The sequence below is a fragment of the Cimex lectularius genome, unplaced genomic scaffold, assembly GCF_000648675.2.
Source record: "Cimex lectularius strain Harlan isolate CLEC.00 unplaced genomic scaffold, Clec_2.1 scaffold68, whole genome shotgun sequence".
In the NCBI taxonomy this organism is placed as follows: Eukaryota; Metazoa; Arthropoda; class Insecta; order Hemiptera; family Cimicidae; genus Cimex; species Cimex lectularius.
In genome coordinates, this window is record NW_019392732.1 from 132,159 (window position 1) to 149,149 (window position 16,991).

Consider the following 16,991-nt stretch of genomic DNA (forward strand, 5'->3'; position numbering starts at 1 on the left):
TTAATCGTTCAAAGACTGGAGATTTTGTTTCACTGCTGATTTGCGATTCGGTACATATTAATATCGCGTCCTGGTTTGTGTTCACAATCGAACGGAACCGTCTGTTAGAAAAAAATAAATAGTGAAATTGATAAACCAAGAGTTCTGAACACATACTGGTAATTCCAGCTTTTTATTTCACTTTATCAATTATGGCAACATTTTCATTAAATCCATTAGATATCGTGGTCCGATTAACCAAATAACTCCTTTCAATTAATTAATCCTTATTTAAGGTATTGGTTGAGATAAAAAGCAAGTGTTACGAGCGGGATTCGAACCCACGACCTTCGGCTAAATACGCCGCTGCATTATCCACTCAGACACCAACTTCCCACCTCAACCCACCTCTAGAAATTTTCCTTCCTTTTTGCAATTTTTCAAAAGTCGTGTAATCTATTCGATTCTCGGCGACATATTAAATGGACATGGAGAGCTTTAGTGAAGATATACTTCATTTTGCTTATTAAATCCATTAGATTTCGTGGTCCGATTAACCAAATAACTCCTTTCAAGTAATTAATCCTTATGTAAGTTATTAATGGCAAAAATGAGGGTAAATTCGAAAGGTGGGTTGAGATGGGAAATTGGCGTCCGAGTGGATCGATGTCGCGATAGGTCAAGTGGTAAAGCAGGTCGTGGGTTCGAATCCCGCTCCTGACACTGTCTTTTTTATTTCAACCAATATCTTAATATATATTTTAGTTTTTTTTGCATAACCTTTACTATGAATATAAGACAAATTATTACTACTTTACTAAGCTTATAAGACAAATTATTATTTTTATTTTCATACTTGGGAACACCTAGTTTTTCTGTTTTAAGGACAAAGTCCTCTAAATCTAGTGAATTCGAGACAGTGAACTGGGAAAAATTAAAAACGAAAAACCAAAGATCAACTAGATAACGACGACAAAATTTGAATACAATTAATAATTATTAAATTAGTCGATCAAAGACACGTTAGCTCAAGTGGTAGAGCGGCAGCGTATTTAGCCGAAGGTCGTGGGTTCGAATCCCGTTCGTGACACTGGATGTTTTATCTCAACCAATACCTTACAAAAAGCTTAATCCTTTTTAAAAAGATAGTTCCTACTCAATGTAAGTGTTTTGCAACGATCCGGATTTCGAGCCTTTTAGCTCATCATCAGGTTGAAGGACTTCTACACCAAGTCTCTCGACATGAATTGCCAAAGTGAACCCGCTGATACCTCCGCAAACGCGACGTTCCAATTAGCAGCTGATATTTTAATGGCGCTCAATTTGAACATGCGAAACGCGGAAATTATAACACATATAAATATTATACTAGAAAATACTTAATATTATTAAATTACTATAAAAATAATAACGATTAAAATAATTAGTTTAATTATTTGGATGTTTGATATTATTTATGTACATATTTCAAATGGGAGGTAGATGAAAATCTGTTGTATTATTAATGCATTTATCACCATGTTCAATTTTACATTTTTTAATTTCAAATTTCTCAAACCAATCTAGTTCTTTCCCTTTGTTGAAACTATGTAACATTCTTGTATTTAGATTTGAATTGAAATTATGTTTTGCTTCTTTTAGATGGTCCTTAAATTCCGAAAATTTGCTCGATTTAGGCAAGTGTTCTTTTACTCGTTTTTATTTCTCTACCGCTTTGTCCTATATATTTAATATCACAATCATTACAATTGAGTTGGTAAACCCCGCTTTTTGCCAAGTTGTCTACTTTGTGTTTACGTTTTGAGAGGATGTTTTTAAGTGAACCCGTTCTTCTAAAAGCTATTCTAAAACCTTCTTGTTTCAAAATTTTACTAACTTTTTCCGATAATTCACCAATGTATGGCAAACAACGGAAATGTAATGATTCATTTGTGGTGGGGTGGCTGAGTCCTATTGTTGATTCGTTTAAAGTTAATTTTTTAATTCTTTTAACTAGCAACCTATCAATAAATATTTCTTGATACCCGTTGTTTTTTGCTAAGGTTTTAATAGTTTTTAATTCTTTTTTATAGTTATCAGGTGTTAGCGGAAGTTTTAACATCCGGTCTATGAGCCAAATGAAACCAGCAGCCTTTTGGACCAAAAAGATTAATTTTCATTAAATTTATTACATATATAACAAGAATAATAAAATTAATAAACGATATAACAATACATCGTAGACCGCAGGCCAACTGAATTTGAATGTGTGCTAAAATTGTGCAGTTGAAAATTACACATTGACAAATAAATTAATAAGACATTTGGCAGAAAAGTAGTCAAACAGTTAATTCTGTGTGTACAACTGTACAGGCGGGAGGACCACGCAATTTATTAGGAAGCTGAAAATATATTCAAATAAAATCAATTTTTTTTGTTGAAAGTTGAAGGAAATACCCTTTATAAATCCAAACAATAGTAAAATAAAAACAGAAATTAAGACTTCTCCAATCTACTGCTAATGGGTTACAGAAAAGCGTAAATGACGCGGATGTATCGGGTTGTACTATCCCTCACACATCCAGGAGTTTGTGAATATTCATATAAAAAAAGAATATAAGAAGAAACCATATACTCTTCCATCCACGGAAAAAACCACGATTGAAAATATCTATGATAATGGGCAGACATTAAATTAATTTGCAACGCCTAGGCGTGGAAGGTAATGTAATAAAATGCAATATTCTTTAGTATGAATGAGGTAATACAAGTCAAGAAAACGTTTTCTTAATTTTACGTACAAGCTGGCAAAATTGAAAGTAAAATATATTGGAGTGATGATGGGCACAGGCTCATAACGCGCTATGCGCTGCTCTCACTGTCACCACACTAATTCGCTTATATAATGCTGGACCGGGAAAAATGTCCTCGATAATCCCTATGAGCCGGCATAAATGAGGGGTGTATTTTCCATATTAAGACAAAATTCCCCGGTGTTAAGTTGGGCGACTATACTGTTTTCCGCTGGTTTGTGAATTTGGCAGGTACTCTAAATTTCCATTTTTCTACAAATTCATGACCATTTGTTTTAGATGCTGGTATGTAGAAAGTCAATTAAGCGGATTCTGATACATCGAACGCGGGCAAATTAGAAGGGTGTGTCAAAAATGGGATGGCGTGGTTTGAGCTAACTGCGGACGCCAATTTCGCAAGGTGTCGGTTTGTGTAAAAACCGCGGTCATTTCGTGGAAAGAGAGTGTTTACCCTGATGATTGTACACTTTGTTAAGATGAGACCTAACAGCTTTTACTTGGTCTCCAGTAAGTCCCTAAGGTGCAGCAGATGGAGAATATAATTTCACTCAATTCGTTGATATGGAAACTCGTCGCCTATATAAATTGTATAACCTTTGGACTCAACCATTTAAATACAATTTGTCTTCTATGAAAGTAGTTCAACTTTAGAATAGACGGCGAGAACCGTTGCTCTAACTTAAGACATTGAATCACATCTGCAAAATAAGCTTGCTCAATGTATTTTATTAGGTACAATTCTGTACCTGACTGAACGATTTAATGAGCGTAATCGCGGGACAATTTTGGGATATTGCGAATAAATTTGAGCACATAAACTTTGATCCAACCTAACCTCAAGTAGGAAGAAAATCTGTGAATTAGCCTACGACAAAAGTAATCGGCATGATTTTGAATAGAAACAGAAGTGATGCCTTCTGAGAAAATTTGAAATTTTGACGCTAATACCATAGGTTACAACTTACACACTATTACACAACAGTCGTATAAATGTAGCGTTACAGACTGGAATATAGTTCACAAGCCAAGACAGAACCGACGGTACAGCCCACGGTAGGAAGGCGATCAGAGTTCGCCACTCACTATCAATTTCTGTACAATTCCCTTTAGCATGTCAATCGCTGCTGTACACTGTCCTCCCAATACATTTATGCCATAATCAAAATTTACCCCTTTCTATAATACCTTTAGTCTTAAATTCATCTCTGGTGGAGACTACAACGAAAACTACCTGTAGTTGTTGCTCTACTAATCCGCACGGCAGTACACTCTTAATTGCCATCTTAAGTGAAAACTATAACTTTGCCTCCACTAAACATTTTACTTAAATGACCTAAATTTTTATCCAAACTTCCAATCCTAGTCTCACAGTGGAATCTGCATTGGAACTTCAAACGGAAATTGCTTCTTGGATATTCCTTCAGGGGGCTTTTATCCAGCGGTAAACTTTTAATTGAGAGGTAAAACCTTGAGGAGTTGCCATTTAGTTAGAAAAAATATAAAGGCGCATGACGTGAGAATAAATACGAACATCCAGCCGATCGCTGTTCAGGTGGTGGCATCGATCCTCGTCACCCTGTCTTCTGCCTTTCATCCGGCGTAAATTTCACCGCGCACAGCAAAATTTAATCATCCAACTATCATCCACATCATATAATATGTCCGTTGATACATTACAGAAATGTGCTGGAAATTAAAATAACTGCTCGACTTTGCGCTACCAATAGGGGCGTTTTGACCAAGCATTGCTTTCGATTAGCAGCGAGCGGGCGACATAGTTTTTACATCACTGCCGAAATCATCGAAATCTCAAAATCTAACTACAGGCTGTGCATAACCAGAATCACCGTACCCACTAAACACAATAGACTATCTACCAAACCGCTTTTGCCCTGCAACAAACCTCCCAGGAATTGGTGGATTAGGATAAAAACCCTAAATGCCAGTCACCTATACGGGCTTTGGCCAAAAAGTAAGTGTCCGTCGTGATCCTTCAGACGAGTCAGATCCTCCCAGTGCTACTCATCCACAGTGCTCTTTTCTCTCGAGAGCTTCTCGGACGACCCAGCGCACTGACGCTGTCAGCTTTTCTTTTTTGTTCGCTTGGCAGCGGGCCGGATCGGGATCGTTTAGTCGAGGTTGAATCTTCTAAATCTTAACCGCCTCGTCTTCCTTTGGTTACCTATATGTCCCAGATCACCAACCAATTACCGATACGATGCAGTTCCGAGTACCTCTCCAACAATAGCTTGTGCACAGAGGACCTTGCACAAATAATTGAAGTCACGCTAATTGAGTCGATGCAAACAAATTATACAGTATCCCATCATGTTGTATTACATCAAGCGCATGCCAAATCGCATACAACTCTGCCGTGTGTATCAATGTGCCATGGGAACTACCATTAGCATCACTATTCATGGCAGACGTCACACTCTCGCCGGTCTATAACCATCCGTAAAATGCTGGTTTTTTTTTGTTTTTTTAGTGGAGCTTACCTGAAATTGACATGGCTGAAATAAAGATGATATATATTGCGTATATATTGTTTCAGTTGCGTGTAGAATTAAAATGTTGAATGAAAAATGCATCAATAAATTAGTTACATTACAATGATGGTGCATTCTGAGATTTTTTAGAAGTGCGAAAGGTAACGTACCTGTATAACCTTCATCGGGTTTATCCCTGAAACTTTTTAACGGGTAAAAAAACTTAAATATGTCAATCTGTAGACATAATTTTAAGATTGTTTTGCCCTGATGATGACCTTAAAATAGGTCGAAAGCTTGGCAGTAACAACTGAACTTGCGTTTTTCTTCAAGACCATACCTTGATCTAGAGTGTTCGTGAAAATTCGTAAAAAAAGTGCTTACACAAAAAACTAAAAAAAATTTGCTTAATTGTCTCACCTATAATTTTTTTGTATACATTTTATTAGACAAGTCGCTTTTATCCAGAAGTTTTTCGTGTTTTCGTTAATTTTCAAATTTTATAAAAGTTAAAGCAAAAAGGATTTGGTCGGGCTTAGGGCAATAAAAATTAAACCTGTTCAGCGGTAAGACTTGGTTTTATTGAAATCAATAAGTCTATTAATAATATCATTAGAATAAAAGAAACATCAACAGCATTTTACAGTCTTTTGACTGATTTACCTTTTACACATTGTTTTTTTTTTCTTTTAAGTGAAAATGCCAAAAATTTGTACACATAACAAAGTTATACACATAATCATTTCACAGGGCTTATACAGGATTCGCGTTTTGTTTTCTCTTCACTGTTGGAAATGAATCACCAAAATAATTACACCTTGAATCGAATTTTATTCCATTTTTTAAATTATTTCGATTATGCTATAATCATTTGGAACTAACAAAAAAGAAAAACAGTACAAAAGAACACAAATCAAGATTAAAAAAAAACAATAAAAGATCACTGGCTTAGCAAAATTTAAAATTTTTGTCACCTAGTTATCGCAAAAATCGTATACTTTTCATTTGGTCACATAGAATCATTAAGTCTTATATAAATATAACGTTATCAAGGGACAATTGTATAAACATATCTAACACCTTAATTTCTAATACCACTAGATAACTGTCAAAAAATTTACATTTTTTTCAAGAAATTTACAAAATAAATATATATTTATTTTAGTTTTTTTGCAGTATACTTCGTTTTTATTATTAGTCGATGAGAGATTTTTCAAAGATAGAAGAGAATAATAGAGATGTCCTGGCACATTAAAAAGTACAAAAAAGATCGCACGCGGTTTTCTAGTGCTATTAGAATTGAAGATAATCGGGACTGCGTTTGTTTCGAAATGATCTCGACTGTCTACAGCGTCCAGGAGGCCGTCAGTTCTGAGAATAGCAGGACCGAGAGGAGACGGCACTTGTATTTATTAGCCACGGCTGGCAATAATGATGATTTATAGGCGAAGGATTCTCCTTGAAGGACGGAGCGACCACTTCTTATATTTATACTTCAAAAGAGAATCCCTTCGATTAATTACCGCGCCGGGAGTAACAGACGATTTAGCCCCTGGCCTCACTGGGTATTGCTGCCAAACGGCCTATTGTCATAGGTGCCAACAAGAGGTAAAGTATAATATGTCCACGGGCAATCGCGTTCGACTTCGTTACTCCTTAATTAATCCTTTATCGGTACATCGACTACCCTCGGGTTCGATTTTCCTGGAAATCTTTTCTCCCGGGCCAGCACGGCTTCCTGAATGGCCTTCACAACGGACAAATAATTTAATCTTAACCTAGTAACATGAGCTTCATTGCAAAATATTTTTGACTTGATTTTTTTGCGTATACGTATTGTACAATAGTTAACAGTATTTTTATATCCATTTTTAAAAAATAATGACTATCAAATTATTCACTCATTTCGTATAGACAATATGTAATTTAATAATTTTTTCATTTGACTTTTTAATGTCTTTAAACATTTTTAATTTTTTTTTTTAAAGATTACAATTTATTGCAAAGGTAAATTACTTATAATATTAGAAGAAATTCAGAACCTCTTACAATATATTTAATATAACTATTATAATGGGATTTTTAATAAAAAGAATATTTCATATATATGTTTATATGTATATCACTTTGAATAATACCAAAAGACAATGGCTACATAATATATAGCTAGTTTTAAGTGTGACAAACACGTGAAATGTATACGTATACGGTGTGTCGAGAAAAGTTCGAACACTGTCGAAATAACTCTTATGGCAATGTAAATTAGCGAATCGCTCATTTCTTTTTCAACTAAAACAAATATAAACAATTTATACATAATGTACACTTGCTCTATAAAATCTAATATGCGGTTTGCAATTTTATACAATATTAAATTCAACAAATAAAACGAATCTATTCGCTAATTTACATCGTTGTTTTTTTTAAATATTAAGCTAAAATACAATAAAATAAATATAATAAACAAATCTATTTCAATATATCACGTGTCTTTGAGTATACATATTGTGTATATAAAGGACGCCAATCATACAGTTCTCTTAAAAAGGCGTAGGTAAGGTATACTTCAGAGTTAGAGATCGCTATTAAACAACTAACAAACTATCACTATCACGCTTAAGAGATATGCAGAAAAAAAGACTGGGTTTTATACAAAGGAATGGATTCGGACAACTGTACAGGGGATCTGTCTATACATATTTACTGGACAACTGTTTTGCTAGTTCTGTATACTTGAGGAACTTCGAATGAGGGCTCTCCTCGAACGTGGGAGTGGGTTGGGGACTTTTCGTAGCAGCGGAAGAGGTGGATGGCCCGTTGTTGTTGTTGCTGTTTCCTTTAGGAACGGAGGGGGTCGGCGAACCGATCGGCCCTTTCAGAGACACCGGGTCGGGGATCACGCCGTCTTTGACGAAATGCATTTTGGACAAGTGATGCCTGTAGGCGCCTTTAGAAATAAACGGGGTATCACAAAAAGCGCATTTCATTATGGAGTCAGCTGTGACCACCGCGTCGTTACAAGCCCAGCTGAATGCGAGAATGGCGCCCGGGGCGGTGCCCGAAGGTGCCGGCGTCGTCGACGTCCCGGGGGTGGCAGGGTGAACGTTGCTTGGGGTGCTTCGCGGAGCATGAGTCTCAGTCTTGTCGCATAACTTCTGCAACGCGGCCAAGGGGTGGCTCGCACTTTTCGTAGGCGGCGTACCCGTTTCGCCCTGGTTACCGGCCCCTCCGGACAAGTTGTCGAACATGGACGACAGAGCGCCCAAACTACTGGACGACTTCTTTTCCGACGAACTTCTCGGCGTGCCAGCCGATCTGTCGCTACTGGCCGGGCTGCTGGGACTGGCGACGTGGTCGCCCGAAGGCGGCCTCACGCTCGTTGCCGGACTCGCCATCGGGCTGGCCGAAGTCCTATGGCTCCTTTGATCATCGTCTTCTGCAGCTGACCTGCCTTCTTCATCGTGACAAATCCGCTTTGCCAACGGCTCGTCACTTTGAAAACTACGCCTATCCTCGTCGTCGTCATTACCGTTCTCAACCTCCTGTTTGATTGTCACTTCGGATCTATTCTCTGATGTGTAATCGTCTTCCCTTTTAACTCTAATTTCCTCCGGTTCGCGCTTCACTCTGATTTCGTCATCGGAATTATCCCTTTCCCTTTTGATTCTTATTTCTCCTTCACCGATATCGTCTGGACATGTCTTGTTAGATGGAGGTGTCTGAATCCTTTTTTCGGGTGTTGTTCTAGGGGTATAGCGATCTTCGTATTTTCTATCCGGGGTCATGGCGTCTGATCGTCCTCGTTCCGATATGGAACTCGACTCGCTACCACTTCGCTCTCGCCTGTACTGAGCGGTGGCTTGATGGTGGTAGCTCCTCAAGAGATTCATCGTCTGTGCATCTACTAAAGGTTTAGTATAGTCAACGCTTTCGTCGATACCCAGCCTCTTGAGTATACTAGAGCCCATAGGGGCTTGTCCAGGGACACCAGGACCAACGAAGCCCCCTGCGCCGTGTCTGGAACGAGAATCAAAGCTTTTCTCGATTAACTTTTCGATAGCATTCAACACCGACGGCGAAGAACCTTTTCCATCGGCTTTTACTTCTTTGGGACTTCCCGGGCCTACGTTGAGATCTGTAGGGGCCGGGGATCGATTTCGCCTCTTGTCTTCTTTCATTTGGCTCGAATCCCTCAGAGCTTGTGAAACTCCGTGATTTTCGGCCAAAGCGCTAGTGGACAAAAGCGCGTTTTTTAATAGATTTTTGTGATCTCCTCCCACACAGAGTCGGATGTGTTCGACGAAAACAGACATTTCTATTTTCTCTTTACATTTCTCGCAAGTGATCCTGCCGGCCGAATGCATATCCCTTCCTTGCTTACCCATAAGTACAATCCCTTCACCGTTTTTTAATTCGTTTTGAGCTCTCTCCAATTCCAAGAGCTTTCGAACGGGAAGAGACTTCTTTCTTTTTTCTCGGGTCTGCCGTCTTCTACCGCCGCTTTCCGTTATGGAACGCATGATGTGCTCTTTGTAATGCGAGTTTTTGACCATGTGATTACTCAGTTCTTTTAGAGAACTGAATGCCTGGTCACAGACTTTGCATGTCAGCACTGCACTGACGTGGCTACTGGCCGTGTTTGTAGCCGCGCTAGCACCTCCGACCGATGTTGCACTACCGCTTAAACTTCCTGAGACACCGGTAGCCGATCCTGATTTTCCCTCCTCGGCGGATTTCCACGAAATGATCTGCTCTTGGGATATGATGTTTGTGTAGTGCTGCGTTTGTTGCATGTGGCTCGTCATTTCTGCAAGAGATCTGAAACTCTGGCCACACCACATACATTTGAGGATCTGTCGAGTCTGTTCGGCTCCTTTTCCGAGCCATACATCTTGACCTCGTACCAGTTTGCGTGGTAGAGGCATTGTTTCTTTTATCAGAAGATTGAGATCAGACTGATTGCCTCCGGTCTTACTAGATGGTGTGTTTAAACCGGAAATGCTGGATGGTGAAGATACCGGTGTGTGCTGTTGAACAGGAGGTGGAGGTGGTGGTATGATGGGAGAAGGCAAATTGACACCGCAGTGTTTCGCTTCTTTCATGTGCGTCGTCATAGCGGCTAAACTAGGGAAACTCTGTTTACACCAGACGCATTTCAAAACGTCTTTCGCCTGTTCCGCTCCCTTGTTGAGCCAGTGGGATTGCCAAGCGCTATGCCTGTTACCGGCGCTTCCACCGGCAGGTCTGAATTCGTCTCCTCCCAATTTGCTCAACTCACTCATCTTCTCCAATGCTTTAGAAGCGTCACTTGGCGTCGGAACTCCTCCTAGCCCTTTTTCCGGCAATTTCATTTTCCCGTTCCAAATGTCTGTCTGATTGTTGTTTTTCGGCGAGAGACTGTTTGCAGCGGCCACGGCAGCCGCGAAATAGGGAAAGTGGGACGCAACGACCGGCGACGTCCATGGAGAGACGATGGGTTTGTAATCCGATGACCTCGAGTGTTTCTTGGGCTGGGAATTGGGCGAGAGGGATACTGGTGAATTTTCATCCACCCCCCTCTTCCTACTCGTGACTGAAAGGTCTAACGGGCTGTTCAGGGGGATTTCAGGAGGGGGGGAGCTGGATTTACTAAGATTCAAAACTGGAGATTCACATGTAGATCGTTTTGTGCTAAAATCCAAGACGGCCGAATCTTCAGGCGACGTGTCAGCCGATCTGGGTGAGGTCACGTTGTTGGCCTGTATCAAAATGGGCGGCGAGGAAGACGACACCAACGGCGAAACTGACCCGTGGGGCGACGTCATCATTCGGTGCATGGGTTGCGTATACGCAGTCGGCGGTAACAAAGATATCGGGCTTACGGCCGGCATGGGCGTTACCCTCTCGGAGCTGACTGAATCTCTAGAAGGAGATCTGACCATCGATGAACCCCGAGAATCATGACCAGGGCTCATTTCCCTAAAACAAAATTTTTGTTATATTTTTCTTTTTTAAATCGTTGGTTTAGTCGAACAATAACGCGTTTGATCATCCTTACCTAATAAGGTTCGGTTCAGGATCTTGAACTGGTGGCTCTATGGGCGGGGGTGAGTTAGCGGACGAGCCGCTGCCAATACTTCCTTCTTCTTCCCCAGATTGCGAACCTTCTTCTTCCTGCCCTTCCGGAGGCGCTTCTCCTTCTCCTTCCCCTGCAAACAGAATAAACTTAATCAGACACATGAACAAATAGGGGCCGGGTAAAGAATTTACTAGGCCGTCAAGGCGTTTGCTTTGTCTTAATTCGAAAGGAGCTCAAGGAAGAAGGGTAGACAGACTGGAGAGAAGTGAGATAGATCGGGAGAGAGGTAGTAATTAATGATAGGCCACTTAGCACCAGGTTAGCGAGGCAATAGCAATAACACTCAGACCATCAATCCTTTCCTCGCCCAAGCCCTTGATTAAGGGGCTTCAGTCTAACCAGCCCCCAGTTTCCCCAAAACACCTACTTATCTGCTACCTCTAACAGCACATCATAGTTCAAACATCATTCATTGTCACTCATTTTCAGATTTCCGTCTTTTATCAATGACACTTTTTATTACTTCCGATTTGTTAAACCGTCATGCGACCCAACAAGCATTTATTATTTAGTAACTAGAATTTAAAAAATCAATTTTGACTAGATTGCGATTTTTTTTCTTGATTTTTTGTTTCAGATCAAATAAAATAGTATGAAAAACGAAAATTCCATTTGGACATCGTTTATATGAAAGAAACTTAGGAAATGTGTTTAATAAATGTATTTTCGATAACTGACTTGTATATATGAAGGAGAAAGTTGTTTTCTACGTATTGATATATATTAAAATTGTCAGATACAATTTTGAAAGAATTTGGTTGTTATTTGATCCAGGTGAACCATAAAATTGTTAAAATTGGGTGTCGTTGGATGGAGGGTTTTGAAATCAGACAACGGGTACATGTCAGCGTTCTTCATTCATTTTCACCGTTAATTGATTAATTATGACGGATTGCACGTCGGTCACCCTGCGTTTTACAAATCGGATCCAACCCGCTTATAATTCCATCTGTCGGATCTCATTTTCCAAGCCGTGCTGCTAGACCAGGGCGCTAGGCTAATGGAATAAATTAAAATCCGGATATTTCAAAGGGGGTGGGTAGCGGCTGTAGGGAAGGGATGAAATCGAGGGAGGAAAAGATGAAAGGAATGTAAGACGTTTGCCAATTGGCTGGGCTACTAATTGCCAAGTGCAAAGGTAGAAGGAAAACACGAATTAATAACTTTTTGTAGTTTTAAACCAAAATACGTATTTAAATATAATCGTGTCATTGGCGATTGATTATTTTCTAGTAGTACCTAAGCAGGTGTACTGTTTTAATCCAGATAAAGTTATAAAATATATTGACTCCTTTCCTGGCGAATAAATACCACTCAAAAGGGGGTGGGAATTCCAATTCCAAACGAGGTATGAGAAAACAATAAAATGTACAAGACAAAAAGGCGGTGGTAATTATATGTCCACAGGTAAAAAAAAGGCTCGGCTTGGGGATGCGGAGACAGAAGAGAAGAGAGGATAACCCGCGGGAGGGAGAAAGAAAGGAAGCAGAGAGGGATGGAGAGAGAGAGAGAGAGAGAGAGAGAGAGAGATAGAGAGGAGAGATTAGGAGAGAGAAAGAGAGGGAGATAAATGGAGAGAAACTTAAACAGAGAGAGAGAGGTAGAAATTTAGAGAGAAAGAGAAAGAAAGAGAGGGAGAGAAATAGTGAGAAACAGAAATAAGGGGAGAGAGAGAGAGAGTGGAGAGAGATTAGGAGAGAGAAAGAGGGGGAGAAAAATGGAGAGAAACTTAAACAGAGAGAGAGAGAGAGAGGTAGAAATTTAGAGAGAAAAAGAAAGAAAGAGAGGGAGAGAAATAGTGAGAAACAGAAATAACGAGGGAGAGAGAGAGAGAGAGGAGAGGGGGGAGAGAGAGAGAGGGGGAGAGAGAGAATAAGGGAGAAAACTAAAGAGAGAAAGACGGAAAGAGAAAGAAAACGAAAGAATAAAACAAAGGTGAGTGAAAGAGAATAAAAGAGAGGGAGAGGGAGAGGGAGAGGGAGAGGGAGAGAGAGAGAGGAGAGGGAGAGAGAGAGAGAGAGAGAGAGAGAGAGAGAGAGAGAGAGAGACAGAGAGAGAGAATAAGGGAGAAAACTAAAGAGAGAAAGACGGAAAGAGTAAGAAAACGAAAGAATAAAACAAAGGTGAGTGAAAGAGAATAAAAGAGAGAGAGAGAGAAAGAGTGAGAAAAGGGAGGGTCTCGGATATGGAGCGGAGTGAGGAAAAGGAAGTATGTCGCGCCTCGAAAAGTGCACCTTTTTTTAATGGCCATTGGCCGTTTCATCCTCCTCGGTTCCAACATGGTGATCCATACTTTTTTCAATTTGTAACTATAATCCTGCAGTTTCGTGCACGAGGCGGACGATGAGGTACCTTTTTCTAAATATTATCTGGAACGTTATAGAAACGAGCGGGTTCCTTTCTATTGGAAAAACTAATAGAACTGTCTCGCGAGTGACACCATTTAATTAACAGGAAGAATTCATCAAACGAAGAAAGGGTTGGGGTACCTGAGTTCTTTATCAGGCCGTTGTCAAGGACAATAGGGCGTAGGCCAAACTTCGCCACCTTCATAATGAGAAGAAACAATGAGAGCGAGAAACAGACGACTGAAGAGGGAGAAAAACAATGAATTTAAAGAGGAGAGGGAGAACGGTTTGGCTTCACCTCCGCCCTCGGCCGAGGAGTTATCGTCAAATTGAATCAGAGCAAACAATGACATAATCAAAACGTCTTTGGCCTCTTTGATGACTTGTTTATTTATCACTTTTCGTCATCGCTCCCTCTTTAAACAATAAACTTTCTTCTTTATCTACCCGTCTACACGCGAAAAGCGCCCCTCCTCCTCTGTCGGTCCTTAGTCTTGTTTTATGATTGATAAGGCATTGTAACTCCGAAGAGAGCCGGATTGGAGAATAACCGACTCGCAATCTGCTTCACGGTTGACAAACGTGTTTCAATATTGACGATACCCCTCCGTCCTTTATTTCAGAGCAGAGCCCATTTGTCCCGTGTCGTCTATTTCCATTTCTGGAGTTGTTGGTAAAATAAAAAGTCTATGAATACGGTGATGGTGCGAGCGGCGGAGTAGGAGGTGATTGATACGCCACCACACCCAGCACGCCCGGATCAATAAATAACTCTAGCTAATATTAATTAGCGTGTTGAGGCTGTCGCCACAGATTGATGCACTCGGCGGCCGTGTTTCGCTACTGACATATCCCGCAAACGATCTTACTGTGAACGCTATTTATAGAGAGCAGTTTTACATTCTAGAATCCTTCCGGCCGTTTTTCAATATAAAAATCGAATGACTATTCAGCTTGAAATTTAGAGACGTTGAAGTATTGATTGGTGATTTTTTCCACAAACTTCTCAAATCAGAGAGGATAATTATTAATTATTCAATTCACTAGTTTTCGTGGTCCGCTTGACCAATTAATTTCTTACAAATAATTAAGGTTTTTAGTTGAGGTAAAAAAGTCAGTGTCACGAGCGGGGTTCGAACCCACTTCGGCTAGATACGCCGCTACTGTACCTCTTGAGCTATCGTGACCTCGATCCGCTCGGACACTAACTTCCCATCTCAACCCCACATTTTGAATTTTCACTCCTTTTTGCCATTTTTCAAATGTCGTGTAATCGGATTGGATTCTCGGCGACAAATGAAATGGCCTCGGAGAGCTTTAGTGAAGATATACTTCATTTAACTTATTAAATTCGCTAGTTTTCATGGTCCGCTTGACTAATTAGTATCTTTCAATTAATTAATAGAGTAGCGGCGTATCTAGCCGAAGATCGTGGGTTCGAATCCAGCTCGTCACACTGACTTTTTATCTCAACTAAAAACCCTAATTAATTGAAAAATTATTAATTATTTCGCAATACATAATGATGGCTAATTATAGAAAGATTTCGGTCATAAACGATCGTCTTCATCCTGTATATTTTAGAACTATTAGGTTCCGTGGTCCGATTGACCAAATAAACTCTTTTCAATTAATTAATCTTTAAGTAAAGTATTGGTTGAGATAAAAAAGTCAGTGGCACGAGCGGGTTTCGAACCGACGACTTTCGGCTAAATACGCCGCTGCTCTACCACTTGAGCTATCGTGAATTCGATCCACTCGGACACCAACTTCCCACCTCAACCCCATCTTTTGAATTTTCCCTCCTTTTTGCCATTTTTCAAATGTCGTGTAATCTATTTGATTCTCGGCGACAATGAAACAAATGAAATAGCCACGGAGAGCCTTAGTGAAGTATACATCATTTTGCTTATTAAATCGATTAGGTTTCGTGGTCTCATTGACCAAATAAATTCTTTTCCATTAATTAATCTTTAAGTAAGGTATTGGTTGAGACACATTTGAAAAAAACTTTGCATGAACTTTAAAAACTTTGCTTGAATTGAACTGACGTGTCTCCTTTAGAAAAAAATCACTCATTTAACTCATATAGTACAATTAAAGACATAGTACTCAGCACCTCTATACTGGGTGAAATATTTTATCAATAATACATTTAAAAATTAGATGGGGACGAAAAAAAAATGGATTGAATTTATCGCTGTTTTCGACGTGCTTTTACGTAATTAAACTAACAGAGGTAAATATAGAAGTATGTATGTTTGTGTAAGAAAGTGTTCAAGGTAAGGCAATTAAAAATAGATGGAGGAATGTTGATTTTCTTTAAGGAAATATTCTTAATGGTGACAACTAATTTCACATATCCGTACGTGGAACTATTAGCAGGGCATTTAATGGACAAAGGAGGAGTAAGAGAGGTTATGATTGGACTCACAACCTATTTCCAAACCTTACAAATTACGAGATTATCTAAACCAAACTATCAAATCTGTTTTTCACTTACTACTATTGATCATTATAGGTAAATGCTTGAAAAAGTCTAATTTCAGTGAAAACATCATTAACATTTTTCAGAGCTATTTAAATAATAGACAAGGCACGGTAAAAATTGAGGATAAGTTCGATGATCTTTTTAAAAATAATAGTGGAGTCCCTCAGGGTAGTGTTTACAGCCTCTCTTATACAATATTTATGCGAACGAAATGAATAAAGCAATTGGTGCGGACGTGATGTAGTTTTGCTGGTGCATATTGATCAGATGTCAACTATCTCAAAAGCTCGAACATTCTTGAATAGATTACTATTTTAAAAGTTAGTAATAAATCCTGAGAAAACAGTGATATTCATTTTCAAGCATGTGCAGTTTCATATGACCAGCTCATAATTGTTTTATGTCATTCATGCCACTGCTTGGCAATAAACTCGAAGGATCCAAATTCCTTGACGTATGTCTGCCCTTTCCTGAACGTGGTAAACGAAACGACTTATTTGGGCCTATCTTTAGACTTAAATATGTAATGGGAACTGTACGGAAATAATCTCCTGAACAAACTATGATATTGTTCTGCCAAACCGTTTATGTTGGGACAATGCTTCCTGAAAGAAACCCTTACAATTGATTGAACCTTTGAATCTCTAATTATGTACGCAGCAGATTATTATAGATCACTATTTAAAAAAATTAATTATCTGCAAAAACCAACTTTACAATAATTTTAATGAATTACACTTTTTATCTACGTTGCAAAAGCTAGCGTCAAGCAAG

The 16,991-nt window shown here is 39.3% G+C and overlaps 1 protein-coding gene across 2 annotated transcripts in view; it reads right to left on the reverse strand.

Moving 5' to 3' along the window:
- Positions 1–5,819: 5,819 nt before the first annotated feature.
- The window catches only part of LOC106661440 (protein tiptop-like), a 229,509-nt gene continuing 218,337 nt past the window's right edge, over positions 5,820–16,991 (reverse strand). For both annotated transcript variants that reach the window (XM_014384835.2, XM_014384836.2), the window contains exons 2-3: positions 11,298–11,448; positions 5,820–11,218 (exon numbers count right to left, since the gene is read on the reverse strand). In XM_014384835.2, the coding sequence (XP_014240321.1) occupies positions 7,951–11,218; positions 11,298–11,448 (3,419 nt within the window). In that variant the 3' untranslated portion in view covers positions 5,820–7,950. The remainder of the gene's footprint in view (positions 11,219–11,297; positions 11,449–16,991) is intronic.